The sequence below is a fragment of the Orbicella franksi genome, chromosome 7 (genome assembly GCF_964199315.1).
Source record: "Orbicella franksi chromosome 7, jaOrbFran1.1, whole genome shotgun sequence".
In the NCBI taxonomy this organism is placed as follows: domain Eukaryota; kingdom Metazoa; phylum Cnidaria; class Anthozoa; order Scleractinia; family Merulinidae; genus Orbicella; species Orbicella franksi.
Genome location: NC_138151.1, coordinates 9,948,935 through 9,974,520, shown reverse-complemented (window position 1 = coordinate 9,974,520; position 25,586 = coordinate 9,948,935). Strand labels below are relative to the sequence as shown.

At 39.1% G+C, this 25,586-nt stretch overlaps 3 protein-coding genes and 3 pseudogenes across 3 annotated transcripts; 4 read left to right on the top strand and 2 right to left on the bottom strand.

Annotated features, from left to right (window-relative positions):
* Window positions 1-2,254: 2,254 nt before the first annotated feature.
* LOC145492672 (uncharacterized) lies at window positions 2,255-17,880 on the bottom strand. The gene is made up of 2 exons (XM_081472082.1): window positions 17,244-17,880; window positions 2,255-3,423 (listed from the first exon to the last, which is right to left on the bottom strand). The coding sequence occupies exons 1-2, from the start codon at window positions 17,362-17,364 to the stop codon at window positions 2,465-2,467; spliced, it is 1,080 nt and encodes a 359-aa protein (XP_081328208.1). The 5' UTR covers window positions 17,365-17,880; the 3' UTR covers window positions 2,255-2,464.
* On the top strand, window positions 6,088-9,050 carry LOC145492614 (uncharacterized; annotated as a pseudogene).
* LOC145492710 (protein CFDP2-like) lies at window positions 6,963-10,335 on the top strand. The gene has a single exon (XM_081472111.1). It carries the CDS (start codon window positions 9,263-9,265, stop codon window positions 10,313-10,315), a length of 1,053 nt encoding a protein of 350 aa, XP_081328237.1. The 5' UTR covers window positions 6,963-9,262; the 3' UTR covers window positions 10,316-10,335.
* LOC145492613 (ATP-dependent DNA helicase PIF1-like) lies at window positions 12,355-14,287 on the top strand (annotated as a pseudogene).
* On the top strand, window positions 14,172-15,615 carry LOC145492612 (uncharacterized; annotated as a pseudogene).
* A 1,281-nt stretch (window positions 17,881-19,161) lies between the features above and the next one.
* Window positions 19,162-24,200, bottom strand: LOC145492231 (uncharacterized). Its single transcript, XM_081471587.1, has 2 exons — window positions 23,450-24,200; window positions 19,162-20,453 (listed from the first exon to the last, which is right to left on the bottom strand). The coding sequence occupies exons 1-2, from the start codon at window positions 23,568-23,570 to the stop codon at window positions 19,495-19,497; spliced, it is 1,080 nt and encodes a 359-aa protein (XP_081327713.1). The 5' UTR covers window positions 23,571-24,200; the 3' UTR covers window positions 19,162-19,494.
* Between the last annotated feature and the right edge of the window lie 1,386 nt (window positions 24,201-25,586).

Below are 25,586 nucleotides of genomic sequence, written 5' to 3'. Positions count from 1 at the left end.
TTTTTGCATAACTGTAACTGTTTATGACCCACGGGTTCATGTAGTTCCAACCATACATGTATTTTGACCCCCTTTTCAATTGGACCCTCACACAAACCCTGCAATCAAAAGCTCTCGAAAGGATCTTCTCCCTTAGCAACCATGACCACCTTTGGGAAGTATCAGCTAATCTAATTGTTTATAAATTATTTTAAAGCTCTTCCAAGCAGCCATTAAAGGAGTGTGCAATATTTTTATCATCCAAATAAGAGATTTGCAGTTTTCAATCTGAAACTTGTACATGTAGCTACCTTACAATGTACCTGTTAATCCAAGAATCTCTTCCATGTATCAAAGGCAATTATTTTTAGAATGTATACAACTGCTGAGAATACTACAAATGATCATTTACATGCCCCAGGCTAATTGAATGCTAAAAGCTCACACTAGAGAGGGACCATTTACATGTACACGTCCCAGGCATTATGCTAAAAGTTCACATAAAAGACCAGGTTACATTGTTTCAATCCCTGGTTGTTTATAAGTGCTCGTTTTTGAATTCTCGAGATGGCTGCAGGGAGGGCTTTGACCGTATTATTGATCGCTGATATTGCAGATTGAATTTTTCTTATTGCTATGATAATATATCTTTAGACAAGTGTTTTAAATCAGCTATTATTAATAATGTAGTAGTAACAACAGTAGTATTAGTAATGGTTTTGTTCAGTAGCGTAAAAAATAAATTAACATCAAGGTGGACTCAGTTTAATTTCTCACGAGCAGTTTTCAATTGGGTGTCGAATTAAGTATTCAGACAAGTACTTTGGTTTTAGTTTTGGTTTAACTATGGTTTGAGATTGGCTGAGCAGTCTAATTGGTAAGCAATTAGTTGTGTTTTGGTTTTACAACACTCAATTTAAAACTGCTCTGATATGCCTTCATTGATGGGAAGATATTACCAAATTGCAGCGCTATCAATTATCGTGGGAATATCTCAGGAAACAAAAATTTTCTGATGGTTAAAAAGCTCATGCCACCAGTTTGATCCGCTTTGTTTGAACACGTCTCTTCTTTCCCAAGGTCCTTTCATTTGTATCATAATTTTGATATGTGCAGCGTAAATCTCAATTGTTAGTTACATAACTTTGAACTTCAGAATTTATTTGTTATTGAAAGGCACAAAGGTTATTATATTTTGTGTGTACCTGCCACAATCCTTAGTTTTCTGTTTACAAAGCTCTCCTTGTAATAAGTTTAAGAAGATAATGTTCTGGTCCTCAATACCTTCCTATTGATTTTACAGAGATTATGTGTACTTTTGTTTGACCTGTTGTGTAGTTTATTTGTGTACATTATTCTAAGATTTTATGCAATGATCAGTTCACTTTTTACATAGATTTTATTGAGATTATGTCTTCTGGCTTTTGCACCATTTCCTTTTGTACAGGCTGATTTTACAGAGAAAATGTGGACATTTTGCAGAGATTTATACCAATAAAATGCTTACATTTTACAGACGTGTACTTTTGTGCGACATTACGTGTAGTTTATTTGTGTAGATTTTACTAACATTTTATGATATTATTTTAGCTTAAATTTTACAGACATAATATGGAGATTTTATGCTTTCGATTTTACAGAGATTTTTTCTCCTGCCCTTTTTACAGAGAAAATGTGGAGATTTTACAGAGATTTCTTTAAATGCTATAAAATCTCTGTAAATTTTACAAAAAATTAACAAGAAAAATAGCTACATTTCACGGACATTTTATGCGATCTGAAAGCGAAACACGTACTGAAATTTACAGACTTTTTATAGAGATTACAAAATCTCCGTAAGTGTGCAAATTTACAGACATTGAAATTTACAAAGGAAATGTGAACATTTTACAGAGATTTAACAGACTTTCCAGAAGTCTGTAAATGGTTCAAATTTTCCAGTGAACCAGGCTAAGAAATCGACAATGTTCCTGCTGGATTATGCAGAGGAGGTACCATTGGCAACTATCAAAATCAGAAAGTCTGGAACCAAATATGTTGCCATGGAAACAAAATTGTTTAGCTCGTATTGTGGAACACATCTAGTATCATACAGCATTAGAATTTCTAAATTCTAATTGGTTAAATCTTGGTTAAATTGGTTAAATATCCCAGGAACGAAAAGAGATATTCGAAAATAGTAAACAGCATTTTTCTTGTACAGACTACTTGTTATTGTTTTATAAAACATCTCAGATAGGACAGACGCGATTTCATCATAGCAGCACTATGGGTCTGTCATGACCACGAAGAAAACAACATCTGAAAACAATATCTAATTACTGGTCAATTTATGCCTCAGTCTGCTTTTTTCCCCAAGAGAAACTTTTTTTAAACTTTCCTGCTCCCAAGGTTACAGGGTGGAGAATTAAGGAACTTGTTATTTTATGGACAGGAGACAGATGAAATAATTATTGACCTCAAGATTTGAAAACTTCTGCTTCCCTCACCTAGTTATCGAGTTAAAATGTGCGTAAGGGATAACAGGCTTGTGACGAGTCACAGCCATGCAATAAGTCAAGGTATTGCTAACGTAATCGTTTAACTTCTCTTTAAAATCTTCAAATAAAGAGCGGTTTCTATATATCAAAGGAGCTTCTTGTTGAATCGTCTCGATGTATTCTCGCCAGTATGTGTTGACGTTGTCGCCTGACTTTGGGTATGCACGATGGGTAGGGTTGCCAGCGGTGATAGCAACAAACATCAATGCTTGGCCTCGGAATTTCAGTTCAACAGCAGTAAAAATGTACCTGTGCAACGCCCACCAACTCTTTTTTTCGTATTGCACACGGTAAGGAAAGAGATGCTTTACAGCTTGCCTATGATAAGCGTTGAATAAACCATCGTACCACACGACGGGAACTACCATTGATCTCTCTGTAATGCCACATAATTTTTGTCTTCTGTCAAAGGTCCAGCTTGCTCCGTGATGAGTCTTATGATCTAACACACCGACAGCAGGCTCGTAATCTAGAAGCCATTCTTCGAGGACTCTGAATGGTTGCAGCTTCTTCATTGCAGGAGGAGTAAACTCATTAAATCTAAGAACTACATCTTCGTCCATAAAGATATAGTAATTGTAGACCTGTGTTCTGTTCATTGCGGTAAAGTAAAGCACATTCCGCCCTGTTCCCCAACCAGTGTTTGGATCAAACAAGTAGAGAACGTGAGATGAATTTCGTTCAAGGCATTCTGTTTGAAAGCTTAGCACTATCACATCGCAGTTACAAGTGTCAGGATCGCCAATTTGGTAAGAAGAGGCCAGGTTTGGAGGAAGGCATTGCTCCGTTTGGGTAAGATAAAGAAATCGCTTTGTAGAATTGCCTGACTTTGCCGCAGTGGCCTTGGTATCTTGCGTATTTAAGTGTGCCTGGGCTGGCGATCCACCTTCAATAATAGCTTCGTCTACGGAAACAAAAATACGTGAAACTTAATTTCATTGCGCCAGTCATACCACAACACTAATAAACGTGAAAGTGAAACAACAAGTGAGGAGGGAGAAGAAGGTCAAGAAAAATAAAGTGGATGGAAGATCTATCACAACAGGAATTGTCTCGAATTCATTTCTTTCTTTCAGTGAGGATTGTTTTCACCCTTTGAAACAATAAACCATTAAAATGGAACTTGTTTTGCAATAATTACAAGTGTGAGTACAGAAATTTTAAAAATCACCACTGTGTAGAGTCATTTGTCTGGATGCTAATCTTCACATCTTAAGATTGTACTGAACAAATAAACTTGCCTGAATATATGGACACGTTGTAGTTTGCGTAAATACTTTAGCATTACTTTAGAATGTAGCACCTGCACTGTTCAGAATTCAGAAAGCTTGCCTTTATCTGAGAATCGTGTTTTTGGGCCCCCAACCTTCCATTTTTAAAAATAATTACTCAAAATGACTGATGTGTAGGAGATAAAATACAACACGAGTACCGTAATGATTCGATTTAGCGCCCTCCTTCCAATAAGTGCCTCCTTTTGAATAAGCGCCCGCCTTCGAATATGTTTTTATTAATAAGCGCCCCTATTCCAATAAGCGCTTCTGCTCTAATTGCCAACGAGCCAGCCGAGCGAAGACACCCGGCTGGCGAGGCGGCAGAGAATAGTGCCGCGCGAAGAATGCTGTATGCAGAAAAATTCTCGATCGAGCTCTGAACGTGTAAGTGTAAGGTGTAAGGTTGTCCTCGGTTTTAGCCAATTGCAAGGACGGAACTATTCGAACCAAAGAAAAGACGTGTTAGATTGTAGTTTTTAGCCAATCAGGAGGCGGTACATCTAGACACCTTCGGGTGGTTCGTATTTGATGAGGAAGCGTCTGTCGTAGTAGAAGGTGAGGTTTTCTTTGGTGTTGTCTATTGAACTGTGAACAATTTCATAATCTCAGAATATACACTACTGACTTGGACCAGCGTGTTCATCAATCGATAAAACCAGCGTGTTCCCTCTCACTTTGTCCTTATCGAACTGAAAGTTCAATCGGCCAGCGTGCCTTTTCAAAACTCTTCATCTAATTCGAATATTGAGGAAAACTGTTGAAACTAGAGTAATAGAACCAGCGTGTTCGTTACTGACTTGAACCAGCGTGTTCATCAATCGATAGAACCAGCGTGTTCGTTAATCGAACTAGCGCGTTCCCTCTCACTTTGTCCTTGTCGAACTGAAAGTTCAATCGGCCAGCGTGCCTTTACAAAACTCTTCATCTATTTCGAATATTGAGGAAAACTTTTGGAACTAGAGCAAATCCAGTGTTCGAGACACGAAATAGAACCAGCGTGTTCGCCACAGAATTGAACGAGCGCGTTCATCAATCGAACCAGTGTGTTCCTTCTCTGTTTACCCATGTCGAACTGAAGGTTCAATCGGGCAACATTTCTTTAAGAACTGATGATTTGTAACAAATATTGAAGAAAACCGAGGGACAATATTGAGGAAAACTGTCGGAACTAGAGCAAATCTAGTGTCCAAGACACAAAATCGAACGTGTTTTAAAATCGAACTTTTTTCCCACAGAATTAAACGAGCGTGTACATCAACCGAACTAGCGTGTTCCCTCTCACTTTGACTTTGCCCATATCGAACTGAAAGTTCGATCGAGCAGCGTTGACAGAAAATACCCCTCGAATCAGCATATTCACAAACCGAATCAAAGCAGAGTGTGTTCTCAAAGTTATTAAACATGGTGTGTTTATGGTACGCAATATTCACAATATTATTACTGAAATTACATAATTACAATGTAAATATTGGGGTTAAATGCTCAAGTTTATATTATTTTCCATTTTACGAGAACATTATACGTATTATGAAATATAGGGGAAGATATTTACAAAGGAGAACTCCCCATGCCTCACATGGAAACTTTAATCCTTTCATTATAACAAATAAAGAAGCGCAGCTTATAAATGGAAACATAATAGTCAGTAACATTAAGAAGAACAAGGCCACCTCTTCCAGTCAACAGTTACAGGAGACGAATAACAATCGAAGACATTTTATGAATTACTGCTTAAGTCACTCAGGCAAGTTTTCTTGTGCAGTTGACTCTTTTCTTGAACTCACTTTTGCTATTTTTAGAGATTCGTTGCAACATGTTGAGCGTAAGGAGTTTTTCCAAACCTTATTTGTAGCATTTGTGCATTTACAAAGTTGTAATCTGGAAACAAACATGACCCTTATTCGAGAACCTGTTTGGGGTTATGTGAGACAGCATTGTAACTCATTTGCTACGATGTCTGCAGATGCTGTATTTAGCGACATAATCAGATTAAGCACAGTTGGAGTTACGACCCAGGAGAGAGGAATCACTCAGTTTGCTCATTGTGCAACAATGAAATCATAAAAAATACAAGTATATTCGTTATTTATATTACTTGCCAAAACTGGGGTCACAGCTTATTTGAGAATTATGTTTCTGAGGCAATACTTCCAAGTAGCAAAGCACTTTTCTCTGGTTTGTTTCAACAGCATTCTGGGGATGTTTCAGTGCTGCAATATTTTGTTATCCTTCCAAAATTTTTACTTATAGAACTTGCTTCAACTTGTATCAATCAAGTATACTTTACCCACATCATGGATGTATTAGGTCAAAGTTATGAACTGAAAGGCATGGTACGCTGTGCAAGTTATCAGTTTACAGTAGCTATAAATAATCACACTGAATGGATATATATATTGATGATTTGTGTGTGTCAGTCAGACGTTTCACTTCAATTCAGGATCTTTTGAATAATTACCCTAATGGTTGGTTTTGCTGTATTTGAAATATCTTAATTCACAATTGAAACTGATTTACAGACAAACAGCCCAAGTCAAGTAGTTTTTTTTTCACAAGACAAATGCTATGAAACCATGCAGGGTGGAACACAATCTCAGCCAATGCCTAACGTGTTTTTTTAAATCAGGCAAATACAACTCTTCTCCATATCAAATTGAGGAAAAAAGTAAACAAGATGATACGTTTAATAAGAAAAAATAGGACACGATAAGAAATAAAGGAAACTGACACACAAAAAATATCTGAAGGAATACGGAAACAAAAAATCAGCTGTTACAAATGACATAGGTAAATTAAAGAACAGAGCTAATGAAAATGAGTACAGGAGGCAGTATAATAATAAAAAATTGACTACAAATGAAGCAGATAAACTAAGAAAAAGGATCAAGAACAAAGAGTACATGAACGAATATAGAAAAAAGGCAACATTGAAAAAATTGCCTACAAATGAAGCAGATAAACTAAGAAAAAGGATCAACTGAAGAGCAAACAGTACATGAAGGAATACAGAAAAAGAAAGAAAAGTGACCTAAACGACTCTGTATGTAAAATGGAAATTGTTAACAATCAAGCTACATGTGAAGTAGGAGTTCATTGAAAAGAGAACAAAACATTGTCCTGTAGCGAGTCAAGATAAGTATCTTTCACTATTTGATGCTAAAACGTATGGACAAATTCACCATCAGGAGTGGGCAGCAATTAATATGAAGAGGTTTCACGAGTCCATGATTTTCAAAATCTGGCATTGCCGAGTTTGCCATGAGGCATGGCCATTGTCGATAAAAGACAAAAAAAGAACCAGACGATGTTTGTTCAAGATGTATAAGAGATAAGAACAGTATTAAATAGTTTTCGGCTCAAAACAGCGTGGTACCAGCTCAAGTTCCAAAAGAATCACAAGGCCTAACCCAAATAGAAGAAATGTTAATTGCTCGCGCTTTTCCAGTTATCAGTGTTTACACAAAGCCAGGTGGACAAAGAGCCTATAAAGGTCATTGCATTAATTTCCCACAAGATATCCAGGAGCTTGCAGACACATTACCAAGATATCCCAAAGAACTCCCTATAATAGTCATAACAGTGGAGGGCAAGGAGAACACTACTAAAGATTTAATTCTTCGAAGACAAAGAGTTTCTATGGCTCTGCAGTGGTTAGTTGAGTACAATCCTGTATACAAAAGCATCAAAATTAATTATAGTTGTTTGTCTTCCCTTCCAAGTGAAGGAATTCCTAGTGACTTGGAAAAGGTCCATTGTACTAAAATCAGTGAGGATGAAATAGATCCAGATAGAGGTCCACTTGATGGTGATGAGCTACCATTGAATCATGAAACAGCGTTAAGTAGCACCTTATTAAATCCTGTAGTTTTGAAGCCACAAAAGCAGCTAATAAAAGGCGAAATTTTACAACAGCATAAAACTGCATCGCCTAATAGAGAAATCAAACCTTTAAATGAATTCAAAATTCAACTACTAGCAACAATGGCTTTTCCACTCTTTTCCCTTATGGTACTGGAGATCCAACTAATACTGCTACAAAACGACATGCAACCTTGGGTGAAAAAGTAAAGCATTTGATAAAGTTTGCTGAAAACATCGATGGTGAATGGGTGTACAGATTCGCAAGTCATCCACGATTTGCTTACTGGGCGTTCAATATGATCGAAAAGTACAGACTTCTTGGTCAGGGTAGTATATTTCTTAAACAAAATTCAAATGAAGCCCACCTAACTGTTGAACAACTAAAAAAAAATGCTTACTACCAATAGCTATTCTTCACTTATGTCTAAGCTGACGCATTATGCCAAAAACATAACTGGTAGCACTGGTTATTGGCAAAAATCAAAAGAGGATTTGAAAGCTACAATAAGCCAAAAGGGACCAACAACAATATTTTTTTTACTTTATCATGTGCAGAATATCACTGGCCAAAGTTTCACAACCTCTTAAGCAACAGTTACACCGAAAAACTGACTCCAGCTGATAGACAGAAAAATATTTTAGACAATCCACATCTGTAAGTTTGGCTGTTTTCGGAAAGATCTGATCGTTTTGTTAAGTTTTGGTTGAAGGAATCATTGCAGTCTTCCCGGCATTGGTATAGATACGAATGTGCAGTCCAAAGCGGATCAATCCATTGTCATGGAGTTGCTAAATTAAAAAATGACCCAGGATGATGTACCCTTACAGAGAAGGCCCTTAAGGGATACTTAGCTTCAAAATTTAAAAACGAAAACCAAAATGTGCCAACTAAAGAGCAAATTGTGATTGTTAATAATGAAATACGCGAAGGCAAACAGGCTGAGGCAGTTGTTTGTAGATATGCTGAAATTTTTATTGTCAACCCGGAATCCTTCCTCTCCTGATGATGGATGGCCAAAACCAGAAATTCACCCATGTCAAAAATCATAGCTTTCATTAAAAGCCAATGAAATGGCAGATGATTACGAGCATTTGTTAAATTCAGTCGAGAGACACCACTACATGTAGTACTAAATATTGTCTTCGACAAAATGACAAATCTGAATTGCATTGTAGATTTAACTTTCCTTATGACGACTGTCCTCACACCAGACTTGATTTTGAACCAATAAATACAAAAACCGGTGAAACAAAATATAAGGCTGTTATTGTCACAAAACGAAATGACTCTAGATTGAATCGTCATCAACCATTACAACTTCAAGTGTGGAGAGCAAATTGCGACATTCAAATTGTCTGTCAAGAATATCTCCTGGCTCTCCAGGTTGGGGTTTAGGCGTAAGGTTGACAACCTCACCCTGTAAAAAAGACTTTGTCACGGAAACACCAACAAGAAATCTTCAACCTTTTGGTCACCAAGGGAACTCAGAGCCCTCACGGGCTAGAATGACCAGCGGCAGTGAAAGTCAACAGGAAGTTGTCGCTGCGAGACTGGGAGCCTTGAGCACCAAGACAAAGACAAGATTAGGATTCTGAAATGTAAGAACAATGTTTAGCACAGGAAGGCTCGCGCAGATCACCAGAGAGATGAATGAAAATAAGCTTCACACCCTTTGTATTAGTGAGTGTAGATGGACAGGATTTGGTTCACAGAGAACGCAAGGCGGCAAAACAGTTTTGTTTTTAGGCCGGAATGACAACCTGCACCGGCAAGGAGTAGCTGTCATCCTGAAGAGGGGTGTGGAGAAGTCACTTCTTGAGTGGAAGTCTATCAACGAGAGGCTAATTAGAGCGAGGTTCTTTGGGAAGCGAGTGAAGATGACTGTAATCCAGTGTTACGCTCCAACAAATGATGCTGATCCTGAGCAAAAAGACATCTTTTATGAAACTCTTCAAGCTAAAGTGGAAAATACTCCATCACAAGACCTCCTGATTGTTATGGGTGATTTGAATGCTATGGTTGGAACAGTCAACACCGGCAATGAGAGGGTCATGGGAAAACATGGCTGTGGTAACTTAAATGATAATGGTGAAAGGTTGGTGGAGCTGTGCGGTATGAATAATCTAGTAATTGGAGGCACCTTATTTCCGCACAAGGACATACACAAGATCTCTTGGAACTCTCCAAACAGGCGCGACCAGTCCCAAATTGACCATCTTCTCATTAATGGGAAATGGAGACGATCCCTGCAAGATGTGCGTGTGAGAAGGGGAGCTGATGTTGGGAGTGATCATCATCTTGTTACTGCTATGGTTCAATTCAAGCTACTGCGCTCTAGAAAGACCACATGTCACCAGAGGCAGTTTGATGTATCCAAGCTCAAGAATTATGACACAAGGAACCAGTTCTGTATAGAATTATGTAACAGGTTTGAGACTCTTGCAGAAGAAAATACCGGTACTGCTAATGAAGGCTCACTCACATCCGAATGGGACAAGATAGTCAAGATCTATCATACTGCCGCCACATCCACCCTTGGTTATAAGCAGAAATCCCACAAAGAATGGTTGAGTGCGGACACCTGGGATGCCATTGCAGATAAGAAAAGAGCAAAGGGCGAAATTATGGGGGCCATGTCTACTCGCCTAAAAGAGAAATAACAAGCTCAGTGCGGTAAACTCAATGCCAAAGTTAAGCGGTCAGCTAGAGCAGACAAAAGAAGATTTGTTGAGAACCTCGCAACAGAAGCAGAGGCTGCTGCCCAGAAACAGGAGCAAGGTACAGTTTACAGAATCACCAAGCAAATCTGTGGAGGTCAACGGAGAGGGAAGGCACCTATCTGCAGCGAGCAAGGGGCATTACTAACAACTGAGAAGGAACAGGAAGAGCGATGGGTGGAACACTTTCAGGAAGTACTTAACAAGGAGGCCCCGGAGGAGCCAGCTGCTGCTCAGGATGCTGAGGAAGACCTTGACATTAGCATTGAACCACCCACTAAAGAAGAGATCGTGGAAGTCATTAGAGATCTCAAGACTGGTGAAGCACCTGGGCAGGACCAGCTTAATGCTGAGCTCTTTAAATGTCACCCAGAGCTTGCAGCAGAGATATTACTCCCACTCTTTGCTAAAGTGTGGAATGGTGAGGGTATACCAAGTGACTGGAGCAAAGGGGTCATCATACCAATTCCTAAGAAAGGCACACTGTCTGACTGTAATAATTGGCGGGGTATCACTCTTTTATCCCTACCTAGTAAAATCTTCTGTAAGGCTATTGTGAAACGTCTTTCTTTGGCGGTCAATGAAGTGCTGCGACAGGAACAAGCCGGTTTTAGAAAAGGCCGAGGCTGTGCAGAACACATTTTCTCCTTGAGAAACATCATTGAACAGTGTCATGAATGGCAGAGAGGATTGTACATCAATTTTATCGATTTCCAGAAGGCTTTTGATAGCGTGCACAGAGACAGTCTATGGAGTATCCTCAGGGCGTATGGAATACCTGCACACATTGTCCGAGTGATAAAGCAATTCTACACTGACTTTTGTTGCTCGGTTGGACGCTCTGACCTGAGTTTCCATGTCAAATCGGGTGTCCGACAAGGATGTGTTATGTCAGCGCTACTGTTTAACATTGTCATCGATTGGGTGCTGTCTCGAGCTACTGAAGACAGAAGGAGAGGAATACGCTGGACGCTGTCAACTGTTCTGGAGGATCTGGATTATGCCGATGACATTGCTTTGCTATCCCATTCTTTTAGTGACATGCAGGAGAAAACTGACCGGCTTAACAGATTCTCTCGGCAGGTAGGGCATAAGATCAGCCCTCAAAAGACAAAAGTATTGCCTGTCAACATCTCAGCATCATTGCCCATCAAAGTGGGACAGCTAGACCTTGAAACGACCCAACAATTCACCTATCTGGGTAGTACAGTCTGCAGTGATGGGGGGGCCGACATCGACATCCGACAGAGGATTGGTAAAGCTAGAGGGCCTTTGCAAAATTGCGACCCGTGTGGAGAAGCAGAAACTACAGCAGAAGAAAGAAGATTAAGATCTACCAAGCTTGTGTACTCTCTGTACTACTCTACGGATCTGAATGTTGGAGAATGACTGTGCATGACTTGAGAAAGCTGCAAAGCTTTCACACATCTTGTCTCCGAAAAATCTTGCACATCTTTTGGCCAAAAAAGATCTCCAACAATGAGCTCTTTAAATTGACAGAACAGGAGGACATGAGTATTGTTCTTACACGGAAGCGATGGAGTTGGGTTGGTCATGTGCTCTGCAGAGAATCTACCAGCATTTCTAAAGTTGCTCTCAGATGGACACCAGAGGGTAAAAGAAAAAGAGGCCGTCCAAAATCCACCTGGAGAAGAACTGCAGAAGCAGAACTTCAGGCTCTAGACCTTACCTGGGGGCAAGCTTCACGGCTTGCAAAGGACCGACAGGAATGGAGGCGACTTGTTGATGCCCTATGCGCCACTGGGCGTTTAAAGGACTGATGACACATCAAAAGCCGAGAAAGCATCTTCTGTTGTCAAAAAGGCTTTCACCAATATTATCATCAAAATGAATGATACAAGTGATACTCCAGGCGCCCTTACGCAAATTATGCTGAAAACTGTTGGATGCTTATGGCAGAGATAACTGTTCAAACAACTGATATTTGAGAGCAATCCACACCTGTACCACATACATAATGGCATCAAGTGTATCAACATTTCACAAACGATGAGATAAATGCAATGCCTACGTGGATAAATAGAGAGAAAAACAAGAGCAGTGCTCACTCTTCCTGTGAAATAAGAATCAGAGATACTTCAACTTTTAGTAAAATGCAGCAAGTAGCTTATCAAATTGTTTCCAATCATTTTGCCAGTGGTGAACAAAATCCTCTGCGCTTTCTTATTATGGGTGTTGCGGGGACAGGATAAAGCTATGTCATTGATTCCTTAAGAAATTTGCTTCAGCGAAAATGTAAGGTTTTAGCTCACACTGGAAAGGCACCATTCAATGTTAATGGAGTAACGCTACATTCATTGTTAAAATTACCTATTGGTTCAAAGAGACAATGTGATTTGAAAGGAATACCTTTGCAACAACTCCAAAGTAACCTTGAAAATGTGCAGTATTTAATAATTGACGAATACTCTTTCGTTGCCCAGAGTTTGTTAGGATGGATTGATAACCGTTGCAGACAAGCTACTGGACGGACAGACATGACTTTTGGCGGCATATCTGTCATTCTTGTTGGTGACATAGCTCAGTCACCACCTGTAGGTGATAAACCACTTTTCCATTCTATGCCAAAAACAGAAAGGCAAATTCCAGGTTTTCTCCTATATCATGAATTCAAGAAAGTTGTTAAATTGACAGTTAATCAGAGAGTTTAAGGAAATGATATCGAACAATCCAATTTAGTTTAGAGAAATGCTAACCCGAGCTCGCCATGGTGAATCAACTGAATCAGATTGGCACTCTTTAATTTCCAGAACACCTGACAAAGTGCACAATATTGATGAGTTTGAAAAGAATTCAGTAAGACGTTGTTATCATAAGGAAAATATTGCAGAATTAAACATGAGTAGACTTAAAGGCTTGAGTCAACCAAAAGCCATAACTAAAGCTCGTCACTCTATTGGAGCACAAATACTTAGTGCTGATGATATGGGGGGCCTTGAACCTGTTGTTTACTCGTCAAAAGGAGCCAAAGTCATGTTAACTATGAATCTCCGGGCTGATGTTGGCCTTTGTAATGGAGCATTAGGCACAGTACTTGATTTTGTGTATGCTGAGGGACAACAACCTCCATGTCTTCCTATATGTGTATTGGTTCAATTTGATGATGAATATTATGGACCATCAGTTTCTTTTGTGTTTCAAAGATGTGTTCCAATTTGTCTTTAGGTAAAAAATATGAGAGACGGCAATTGTCATTAAAATTAGCTTGGGGAATGACAATTCATAAATGTCAAGGTCTACCTCTCACTAATCAGAAAGAACTCCTGGAATTATTTATGCTGCTTTAAGTAGGGTAAAAAAAAAACAAGATCTTGTTATTGAGCCAATGACACTAGAGAGGTTACAAGCGGTCAAAAAGTCAACTAATTTTAAGTTCAGCGGATTAGAAGAATAAAATCGTCTTGATATGTTGGCTAATGAAACACTGAATTCACATCATAAAATATCTTAGAAAACATTTTTGTATGTGTCATACTATTTTAAACAAATTAAACCGATCAATGCACGCATAGATATTTCTTTTACAGTTAAGATTGAAAAATAAAAAGTCAATTAGAGTTCAAAATTAACTTGCTACAATTTTGATCTCATGTCCCGGTGGTGACTGGTACCTAATGTTTTCAACAAACCTTTCACATTTCATATTATGCTTTGAAAAAAAGGTACACACATTGTCAGTGCTTTGTGCTTACAAAATCCCTGATATTTCAGAAAGCTGTTTCTGTACTGTTTAAAAGTTTTCTTCATTTTTTGTTTTCAGATCTCCTGACAGTCAATCATGTCAAAAGAAGATGCAAACTCCGGTAAGTACCTGTGGCTGCAGTTTACAATGTTTGGTTTTTAATGGTTTTGTATATTCCTGTTTTGTTTACTTGGAAAGAGAGTGGGTGGGGGGGGGGGGGGGATTGAATGAACGAAGAAGTGCTGAAAGAAAACATCCCCTCATGATCGTTGTAAAAGAGTCTACATCTTGCCTCATCATAGTAGATTACATCTACGCAAAAAATAAATTGTATTAACTTATTGTGATTAACATTTCATGTCTGACTTCTGTATATATTTGCTCTTTCTTAGATAGTCACCGTGGCTACGTTCATAATTAGAACCCTATCAGACGCTCACGAAATCAAAATCAGTGGTTTGATCTTTACCTCCAAACCAGCCCATCAAAGTTAAGACGAGCTGTGGGATTTAATATTGCAAACCACTCCATGCTACAAGAACACGAAGCATTAAAGACAGCTGTAACCCTCAAAAACACTAAGCAAAACAGCAACAATGACATCATATTCAACCAGCAATCAACTGTAAGGGTAACACCAACCTTTGACGTTGATTTTGATTATCAACCCATCAACAAATCTCAAAAGACTGGGCCCTCAACTCAGCCTGCGAAAAAGATTACACTTGAAGAGCTCCCCACACTCCAAGTCAATCACAAAGTGAATGTCACTGCTTCCATCTCACTGGGAAACGATCACCCTAAACCTGTTCAGTTGAAAACAACAAATGAAATGACAAGTGTAAAAGAAGACTGTGTCTTAGAGGATGAAACTGAAACTGCGAATATTCATTATGGGATCCACTTTTCAAGACCATTAAAACTGGCACCACATATGAGTTTGAAAACCTTAGTGTAAAGCACTTCCAAGGAATCACTCATCTGGGAAAAGCACCTACAACAACGTTCAAAGAAGCCCATCAGCAGCTGAAAACTATAAATGGCTCTGCATTTCTTGAAAATCCAGAGAAAGAAGCAAAGGTGGAGAGGTTTAAGATGATCAACAAACTAAGCATTTTCATCTGCATTCACCTGCCAAGCATGCAAACGTAAAATTTATGAAATCTCCCAATCACTCAAATGTAAAAACTGTGGAGTCTGACAAAGGAAGATGGAATGCAAACGAGATGCATCTGTTCACCTGCTTGTACATTTGGATGACAAAGGCATATGGTTAACGGCATTTACAAATGTCTTGGAGTCCCTTTCCGCCACTTGCCCATCAATCTCATTACTTAATGACTCGGATACAATTGAACTGAGAACTACTTGTGGATCTTCAAGACATAGAATTCAAGTATAATATCAACAGAAAAGTGATCACTAGCATATCATCATCTTCACTCTCAAGTTAAACTGTCCTAGAGTACAGAATTGACAAAGCCCAACCACCAAGTAAAATACTTGTTGATAACACTTAATTATTAAGACTTCAACATACTTTGATTACCACATACATTTCGTGCTATTTGAAAGCATCCGTATGAAACAAAATTAATATTATTTCTTACCATGTTATTGTTCTTTGAGACGTTACATAAATGAGAGAAAACCATTCACATCCGTTTTCATGTTCAAGTTCATATGCCTTAATTCATTAAGATGACTAAGTTCGCAAATACTTTAGAACATGCATGTATGTTCCTGTTCACAAACATTGTAATAACCAAAACTACCTGTATATGCTTCGATCAGCAAATTGTGATTGAAAACTTCAGTGTCGCTTTTTATGCTCTTTCAAAGCATCAGTATGGAGCAAAATTCATATTCTTTGTTATGTTATTGTTCTTGATGTTACATTAATGACAAGAACTATTCACATCCGTCTACATGTTCAAGTAATTAAATAACTTGGTTAATATTACCAAGCTCTTAAAACCTTAGTACGTTTTTCCTGTTACTCTTCTCAGAAACCCTTTTATCAGTAGAAAATAAATATCCCTCGGTAATCCTTGCAACAGATGGGAACCAATCGCTGTCGGAATACGTATCAACGGAGGTTCACCTTCCTCAATTGCTCTCATACATAATGCCGCATTACAAAAACACTGGTCTTCGTCTGAGTTTCTCAACTATGATGTCCATGTGAGTGCATTATTCCTTCAAACGAGTGATCTCTTCTTCGAATTGTGAGGAGATTGCTCGTCTGTTTCTCAAAACAGAAATTAGCCCCCCCGTATCGAATAAGCGCTCTCTCATGAAGTACCAAAAGTAAATAAGTGCCCCAGGTAATAAATCGAATCATGACGGTATGTGTTGCGTTTATATGCAGAATACGGCTATACTTTGTGGCTGAATGATGGTCCTAATGATGACATTCTTAGACGTAATCAAAAGAAAGTCGAAGTTTTTTTACACAGTAAAACCGTCCTTGGATAACTATGTTTCCGTATTTCATTATTGCAGATTTACAAATGCGTGCTCCCGGTGACAATAAAAATAATCCTACAGGTTTCCGCTATCAGTGACTAATCTTCTCGAATAATGATAGATAAAAAAGGATTTTTTCGGTAGCGAGTAACAGAAATGCTTTGTTATGTTTTACGGTATAACTATTGTGTTTACACTGTGTTGTGGTTCACTGTGTTAAGTGTGGTTCACTGTGTTGTGGTTCACTGTGTTGTGGTTCACTGTGTTGTGGTTCACTGTGTTGTGGTTCACTGTGTTGTGATTACCATGTCGTGGGTGAACGTCCAGAGAACGTATTCGTAGAATATAACCCGATAATTTCTATTTTCTTCTCGAACTGTCGATTTTTCGAACCTTCCGATAACTCGAACCAAGACTCCTTTCCCCTCCCTTCAGTCGAAACTCGAAAAACATGGATTTGTCCCCAATTTCTCGAACTATCCGATTCAGTTTCTAACCCGGTTTTGTTTCCCTTGAAGATTCGGAAATTCGGGAGTCCACAGTAATTCAGAATATGATGGCATTTGTTTTTGATCGAGAATCATCAGAAACTTTGATAAAAACCCGGGGTGTGGCACAAACTACTTACACGAACGTCTTTGAGCTCCTTTGAAATCCTTGAGTAAACGATATTCAATATGGCGTCTTGATGCCACTCACCTTGTCTACCCTTTGCTTTAAGCGTTCCGAGCCCAGTTTTGCACACCGTGTAGAGCGACAAAACCACGACACCGAGAAGTAACAGAAAAATTCTGAATCTAGGTCTCGTCTTAAAAGTCATTCAGAAGTTGCGCTCGATTTACGTTTTCACCAGGGATTTGATAGATAAATGAATTGAATCAAGTCAAGAGAGCATCACGCAATGAAAGGTGATGGGACAATAACGACAGATGATATTAATGATATTCACGACTCTGATTGGCTACCAGCAGTCACCATTTTAGCTCAAATTGCGTGATTAATAACGTCATCTCGCTGTTATTTGAAAGGTTGTACTTGAATACGATCCTTTCCTCTAACATTTTTGCCAAAAGAAAGCAATATAACAAATGTCATTTATGTTTTTAAAAATTTGAACTGATGTTTAAATTGTCGTTATTATGATTATGCGATTCCACGTTTATACACGTGTATAAACAACTCCTACCGCCGCTCCGAGGTCTTCCAATTTTGTCAGTCACTCGTATGATCGCAGACCGAACTGGACTCCACTAAGTCATATTACCCTGATTTATTTACCAATTATTCGCTCAGTGAACATTGGTGAATATTCACCCCGACTTCGTCTGGGTGAATATTCACCAATGGCCACTTTGCTGAGGCGAATAATTGTTAAACAAATATTTGATTGGCTACCAGCAGTCAGCCATTTAGCTCAAATTGCGTGATGAATGACGTGTAGAGTGTGTTCACGTGACGTGATCAAATTCTCAAATCCAAAACTAAAGAGCCACTAAAGGTTTTATCCTCATCAGACATGAGAGGTACTGAATTTATATCTGTTCACAACTTTCCAGCTCAATAGCGTCCTTCGTTTGGAAACCAGCGCATTTTGAATTTCGGAGTTGTGGCGGGGTGTGACATAAAGCTAAGATCGCTTTCGTCGAAAAATATATACTTATCTCGTGATTTTTACCATTTTAGGAGTTAAGGTACGTTTCCTATTTGCAAATATCTGTATTAAATCCGGAGATATTAAAGTTGAAAAAAATGATAAAATATACAAATAAGAAAATGATGACGTCATATACCCCCTGCCAACTATGTATTACATCAAGCATATAAATAGAGAAATCTTAGTTAGTTTGCCGCAGAGACAGAAAGACAGCCCTACGGCTATAAAAAGAATTCAGTTCCCATGGCCACTCACTCTTTTCCAGTTCCCTCCAACCTGATTTCAATATTTTGTCGATTTCCTGCTCGGAAAAAAATAAACCAGGCTAAGAAATCAACAAAATGCTACCTGGGTCATGCAGATGAGACACCATTGGCAAATATCAAAATGGAATGCCAAAGGTGGCAAGAAAAACTTTAACATCGGGGAAGTCTGGAACCAAAATGGTGCCATGGAAACCAAATTGTTTAGCTAATATTAAATACGCCTAGTCGCTTCATGCTACAGAAACCGGGATAAGCTCCGGCCTGATGGGCCACTTGGCTCGCATGCAGACTTTACCTTTATATTGAGGAACGCATCTACTAGAATCTTACAGCAAAAGAATCAAACATTTCTAATGCAAATCGGTTAAATATCCCAGGAACAAAGAGAAATATTTGAAAATAGTAAACAGCATTTTTCTTGTACAGGCTACCTTGTTATTGTTTTATAAAACATTTTAGATAGGACAGACACGACTTCATTATAGCAGTACTTTTAGATGTGTTGTCATTTGATGCCAGGAAAAAGGCGAATACAGCCCTTGCCAATTTATCAGGGTCTGTCATGGCCAAGAAGAAAACAACATCTGAAAACAATGTCTAATTACTGGCCAATTTATGCCTCAGTCTGCTTTTTCCCCCAAGAGAAACTTTTTCTTTTTAACTTTCCTGTTCCCAACGTTACAGGGGGGGGGGGGGGGACTGTGGAACTTGTTGTTTTATGGACGAGGTACAGATTAAATAATTATTAGCCTGCCTAACAAGCGTTTCCGTGGAGTTCGGTAGCAAAGAATTACCGCGCGAAAAATGGAGCGAGTAAAAGAGGGGGGAGGGGGAGGGGAAGAAAGAAAAGTTTCCGCCCTTCCCCTCCTCCACCCCGTCTTTCTTTTTTTGGCTCTCGACCTAATTTTCGCGCGGGCAAAACACCGAAAATCCCGTTCCTCGGTCTTTCTTTGCTCCTCAACCCTACAGAAACGCTTGCTACGCAGGCTAAATAATTATTGACCTCGAGGTTTGGAAACGTCTGCTTCTCTCAGCTAGTTATCGAGTTAAAATGTGTGTAAGGAATAACAGGCTTGTGACGCGTTACAGCCATGCAATAAGTCAAGGTATTGCTAACGTAATCGTTTAACTTCTCTTTAAAATCTTCAAATAAAGAGCGGTTTCTATATACCAAGGGAGCTTCTTGTTGAATCGTCTCGATGTATTCCCGCCAGTATGTGTTGACGTTGTCGCCTGACTTTGGGTATGCACGATGGGTAGGGTTGCCAGCGGTGACAGCAACAAACATCAATGCTTGGCCTCGGAATTTCAGTTCAACAGCAGTAAACATGTACCTGTGTAACGCCCACCAACTCTTTTTTTCGTATTGCACACGGTAAGGAAAGAGATGCTTTACAGCTTGCCTGTGATAAGCGTTGAATATACCATCGTACCACACGATGGGAATTACTATTGATCTCTCTGTAATGCCACATAATTTCTGTCTTCTGTCAAAGGTCCAGCTTGCTCCGTGGTGAGTCTTATGATCTAACACACCGACAGCAGGCTCGTAATCTAGAAGCCATTCTTCGAGGACTCTGAATGGTTGCAGCTTCTTCATTGCAGGAGGAGTAAACTCATTAAATCTAAGAACTACATCTTCGTCCATAAAGATATAGTAATTGTAGACCTGTGTTCTGTTCATTGCGGTAAAGTAAAGCACATTCCGCCCTGTTCCCCAACCAGTGTTTGGATCAAACAAGTAGAGAACGTGAGGTGAATTTCGTTCAAGGCATTCTGTTTGAAAGCTTAGCACTATCACATCGCAGTTACAAGTGTCAGGATCGCCAATTTGGGAAGAAGAGGCCAGGTTTGGAGGAAGGCATTGCTCCGTTTGAGTAAGATAAAGAAATCGCTTTGTAGAATTGCCTGACTTTGCCGCAGCAGCCTTGGTATCTTGCGTATTTAGGCGTGCCTGGGCTGTTGAACCACCTTCAGTAACGGCTTTGTCTACGGAAACAAGAATAAGTGAAACTTAATTTCATTGCGTCAGTCATACCACAACGCTACTAAACGTGAAAGTGAAACAACAAGTGAGGAGGGAGAAGAAAGTCAAGAAAAATAAAGTGGATGGAAGATCTAGCACAACAGGCTAAGGATCGAAGCAGTTACATCACAGAACTCAAGGGAGTTGCCTAAATATATTTTGTTACGTTTTGCTGATTACACTGGAGTATGTTCATTATGTATGAATCGTGTAGAAGTATTTTTGGCGTGCTTGCAGTTATGATGAATCACTAGGGGCTAGTAGGATATTTAAGATTTTGTAAGTGATGCAAGAGCCACTCGAAGGCATCTCTTTCAACTTTGCTTGTTATTTTATTTTATTTTTTTTGCTATTCACTGCTGTATTTTCTTTATGATGATGTAACGCTCGCTGAATCATGTATAGATGCCCGCTCCTGATGCTGTGTTTGCGTCTGTTAAGATAAGTTAAGAAATATTTTCTAATCGTTTCAGGGTCATTAGAGTTTAACCTTACTAAAAGAATGGCCGTAAAGAACAAAAGCCACTCAAAGCCGGTGAAGGATGATGGGAAAATGTTGTCGAAAGAAGAGGAGCAAGTGAACAGGTGGAAATAACATTTTCAAGAGTACTGAATAGACCAGCCCGCAGATAAGAACAGCAATCACGGAGAATGATACGATGAGGAGCTTAGTATCAATTGAGTTAGAATATCTACGAATGAGATTAAGAATGGAGTTAGGAAGTTAAAAAAAGGAAAGGCTGCAGGTGGAGACCGTCTCCCTGAGATTTTGAAAGTTTATCCGAGTACTATAGCAGATATCTTGTGATTTAGGAGAGGGAAGCTACACCAGATCGGGATGAGTGGAACCCAAGACTTTTTGATCAGGGCACCTAAAAAGGAGAACCTCAGCAAGAGTGGAGAGGTATTATGCAACTGTCTGTTTCAAGCAAGGTATTAACCCGGTTCATGCATATTAGAAAGGCTGAAGACATAGATGCAAAACTGAGGAAGTAACAGGTTGGCTTTAGATCAGGAAGATCTTGCGTAGATCAAATAGCCATTTTGAGGTGTTTAAAGGTAATATGATTAATGAAGAGCTCCTAAGAAAGACCGACGTGGAAAGCACGTAGGAAATGGCGCTAGTGTCAGGAATCTTCCGATTGCTTCTAACACAAGAGATTTTCCCGATAAACTTCACGTTTCCCAATAATCTTCACGTTTCACGCAGTCCATTTTCTAACACTAGATTGGCCACTCTCTCAAAAGAGAAAGCAGCGACTTGTTTCAAAAGACAAGCCTTGCACCGACCACGAGCTCGACTCTCTAGTCATTGCGATCAGAACAATGCAATAAAAATTGAATTAATTTTGCGTCACATTTAACAAGCCGTTCCACTTGCAGCTTAAAAAGTACTATTAAAAATGGACGAGTAACCGGGATAAGCACATATTTAAAATTTAAAAAAGCATTCTCTGGTTAAAAAAGTTTACAGCGGTCATCAATCACACGCGACCTTCAGCGCAAAAACGTCCTGACAAAACTTAAGTTTCGGTCAGGGCGTCAATCTTTGCCGACCGTATGCAAAATTTACCTGAAAAAAAAAAGTCTGAAACGTTGCAGCGGTCCACTCGTAAAAATTATCATTTTGCTATCGGTTTGTACGGCTAGCTCACTAAGTACCTTGGCATATTAAATATTCCTTGAAATCTATAAATGAAGACGTTTGTCGGGTTTTTCAACGGCCATTCGCATGCATCAGGGAATGACCCCGTGATCAAGCAAATTTGCACGAGAGCGAACAAATCATTTCTGCACGTATTTTTCTTGGGGCTACGAACTTAACAATACTTAAACCTATACTTATAAGAAGTTTAAGTCTTTTTCAGTCCGTACCCCTAGGACAAATACGTGCAGAAATAAGCTGTTCGCATATAGATTTGCTTGATCTCGGTGTCATATGGCCGTTGAAAAACCCGACCTGCCCGTCTTTAGTTATAAATTTCAAGGAATATTTAATGCCAATGTCTTTAGTGAGCTAGCCCTGCATACTGAAAGTAAAATGATAATTTTTACGACGGGACCGCTGCAAGGTTTCAGACATCGTTAAAATATATATGTTATAAGGTGTGAAGTAGAAGACATAACAATAAAAACGAAAAGATACTTGTGAGGAAATAAAATTCTAATATGGAGTTCATAATAGAATACAATGTTGTCTCGGTAATGTTTTTGCGGAGTTATTGTCCGATTAATCGTGATTGCGATATGCCAGACCATCATGTACCAAGAAAATATTCAATTCTATTATTCAACCCATAGCAACTTTTGTCAGGAAAGGTGCTACCAAGCAGAAGTTTACTACATTTGCGTATGTTTCTTATGCTGGAATATACAAATGTAGAATATTCCCGATATTGATTTCATAGTACACATAGAGCACCAATCGTACATTTCTTTCGACAATTTAAACAGATGTTCAAATTATTTCCTTTGATATGACTGGCTAGGGAAAAGTTTACACAGCGTGATCTCAGTCGTGTTCAAAGATATGCCAACTTGTTTCTGTACACGATGTTTTTCACTCACATTTGCTAAGGATGTTTAAACAAGGAATATTGAGATACTGGAAAAATATATTCGTAGAATATAACCCGATCATTTCTACTTTCTTCTCGGACTCTCGATTTTTCGAACCTTCCGATAACTAGAACCAAGACTCCTTTCCTCTCCCTTCAGTCGAAATTGGAAAAACTATAATTTATCCCTAATTTCTCGAACTACCCGATTCAGTTTCAAACCAAATCTTGTTTCCCTTGAAGCTCGGAAATTCGGGATTCCACGGTTGAATTTAGAATATGGCATTTGCTTTCGTTTAGGCATCTTCACTGACCCGGCTTGTGGCACAAACTACATACATGAACGTCAGTCTTTGAAAGCCTTAAAAGATATTCAATACGGCGTCGTGATTTCAACTCACCTTGTCTACCCTTTGCTTTAAGCGTTCCGAGCCCAGTTTTGTATGCCGTGTAGAGCGACAAAACCACAACACCGAGAATTAACAGAAAGTTTTTGAATCTAGGTCTCGTTTTAAAACTCATTCAGAAGTTGCGCTCGATTTGGGTTTTCTCCAGGGATTTGATAGTTAAATGAATTGAATCAAGTCTTTGCATGTCTGATTCTGTTAAAGTGGAGTATCAAGCAATGAAAGGTGATGAGACTGTAACGACAGATGATATTAATGATATTCACGACTTTGATTGTTGGTTTTCACACGACGTCACTAAAATTGGAGCTACAAAACTATTGATCCTCCTGGGATTTTACTTAAATGATATATAAGAGCAGCTGAAAACTAATATTCATACAAATTTTCGGTCCGAATGGGTTCTTGGTTTTGTGGTACACTACGCTTGAATTTCTAAGCTTTTGCGTGACGCGACATTTACATGAGTGCCTAGTGGGGTTGGTACATTTCACTGACCCCTGGTCCATGGACTACCCCGATGGACCTGGTCCATGGACTACTTGAATGGACTACCCATGGGCTACCCTAAATGGACCACCCTGAAATTTGTGGGAAGCATAAATTTAACGATGCTAGAATCCGAACAAAAGATGCGATCGATCGACAAACACAATTATGGAACACTTGCGATGTAACAGATTTAATCCCCAATTGGACCTTTGCCACAAAATATTACAACCGAAATAAAGAAAATGAGTTGCTTTTCTCGTTCCCTGTCATGGCGTAAAGAACTGACTCACGAGTCAGAGATGAATGCATTATATATGCAAAATTTCCATTTACCATCTAGCGTGCTTTCCATATTGGACCATATTGTGAGCGACCGTGAGTGACTCGTGGGCGACTACTGCGCCTGCTAGCTACACTCATTTAGCCAGCGGTAGACATGCATAATGGCGGTGTATGGGAGGTGTATGGGTGTATGGGGTTATGTGAATGTCGTGTCTTATCATGTAGGTAACAAAAGAAAAACTCGCTCTAATCCAATAACAAAGGTCCGGATGTTAAGGTAGGAAAAGTTCGAAGATTAAATCACAACTGCTCTGATCGATCGCATCTTTTGTTCGGATCGTTAAATCTGTTACATCGCAAGTGTTCCGTATTGTGTTTGTCGATCGATCGCATCTTTTGTTCGGGTTCTAGCATCGTTAAATTTATGTTTCCCACAAGTATCAGGGTTGTCCATTTAGGGTAGTCCATGGGAAGTCCATTCAAGTAGTCCATGGACCAGGTCCATCAGGGTAGTCCATGGACTACGGGTCAACGAAATGTACCGACCCTGCCTAGAGAGCTGTCATGATGGTTAAAAAAAGTGACTTATTTCGGGGAACTTGACTATCTGAACAGTTCATGTCTTAGAAAAAGTATTATTTTAATGTTTTAGATTTCTTCGAGGGATAAATTCACGCTTTTGTAGCAAAACTCAGTGACAGATGTTTCTGCTGGTTTCCGGCCGCCATGTTGGTGCCCATACGGATGGGCATCAGTATGGTGTCTCCATACAAATCTCTATAAATTTGGGTAAAAAATTTCTCCTCATATCTCGCATAAGATAAATTGCTGTGACCAGTGTTTTGGCGAGAGTCTTTGCATATTTACCTTCTTTCATTTCCCAGATTCTGGACTTTATCTATTGACCGGTTTTGATTTTTACTTTGATCTATTTTGAATTGCGTGACACTGAAAACCAGCAATTGGCTACCAGCAGTCACCATTTTAGCTCAAATTGCGTGATTAATAACGTGATCTCGCTGTTATTTGAAAGGTTGTACTGGAATACGATCCTTTTCTCTAACATTTTTGCCAAAAGAAACTGAGCGATATAACAAATGTAATTTATGTTTTTAAAAATTGAATTGATGTTTAAATTGTCGTGATTACGATTATGCGATTCCATGTTTACACAGGTGTATAGACAACTCCGACCGCCTTTTGGAGGTCTTCCAATTTCGTCAGTCACTCGTATGATCGCACACCGAACTGGACTCCACTCAGTCATATTACCCTCATTTATTTAACAATTATTCGCCAAAGGCGAAGTGAACATGGGTGAATATTCACCGAGACGAACTCGAGGTGAATATTCACC

Bases quoted from the DNA above. Each gene is read 5' to 3' on its own strand.
- LOC145492710 (XM_081472111.1), top strand. From the start codon at position 9,263: ATGTTTAGCACAGGAAGGCTCGCGCAGATCACCAGAGAGATGAATGAA.
- LOC145492672 (XM_081472082.1), bottom strand. From the start codon at position 17,364: ATGACTTTTAAGACGAGACCTAGATTCAGAATTTTTCTGTTACTTCTC. The intron at 3,424-17,243 runs GTGAGTGGCATC...TTGTTTCCGTAG, and splicing joins TAAAGCAAAGGGTAGACAAG to ACGAAGCTATTATTGAAGGT.
- LOC145492231 (XM_081471587.1), bottom strand. From the start codon at position 23,570: ATGAGTTTTAAAACGAGACCTAGATTCAAAAACTTTCTGTTAATTCTC. The intron at 20,454-23,449 runs GTGAGTTGAAAT...TTGTTTCCGTAG, and splicing joins TAAAGCAAAGGGTAGACAAG to ACAAAGCCGTTACTGAAGGT.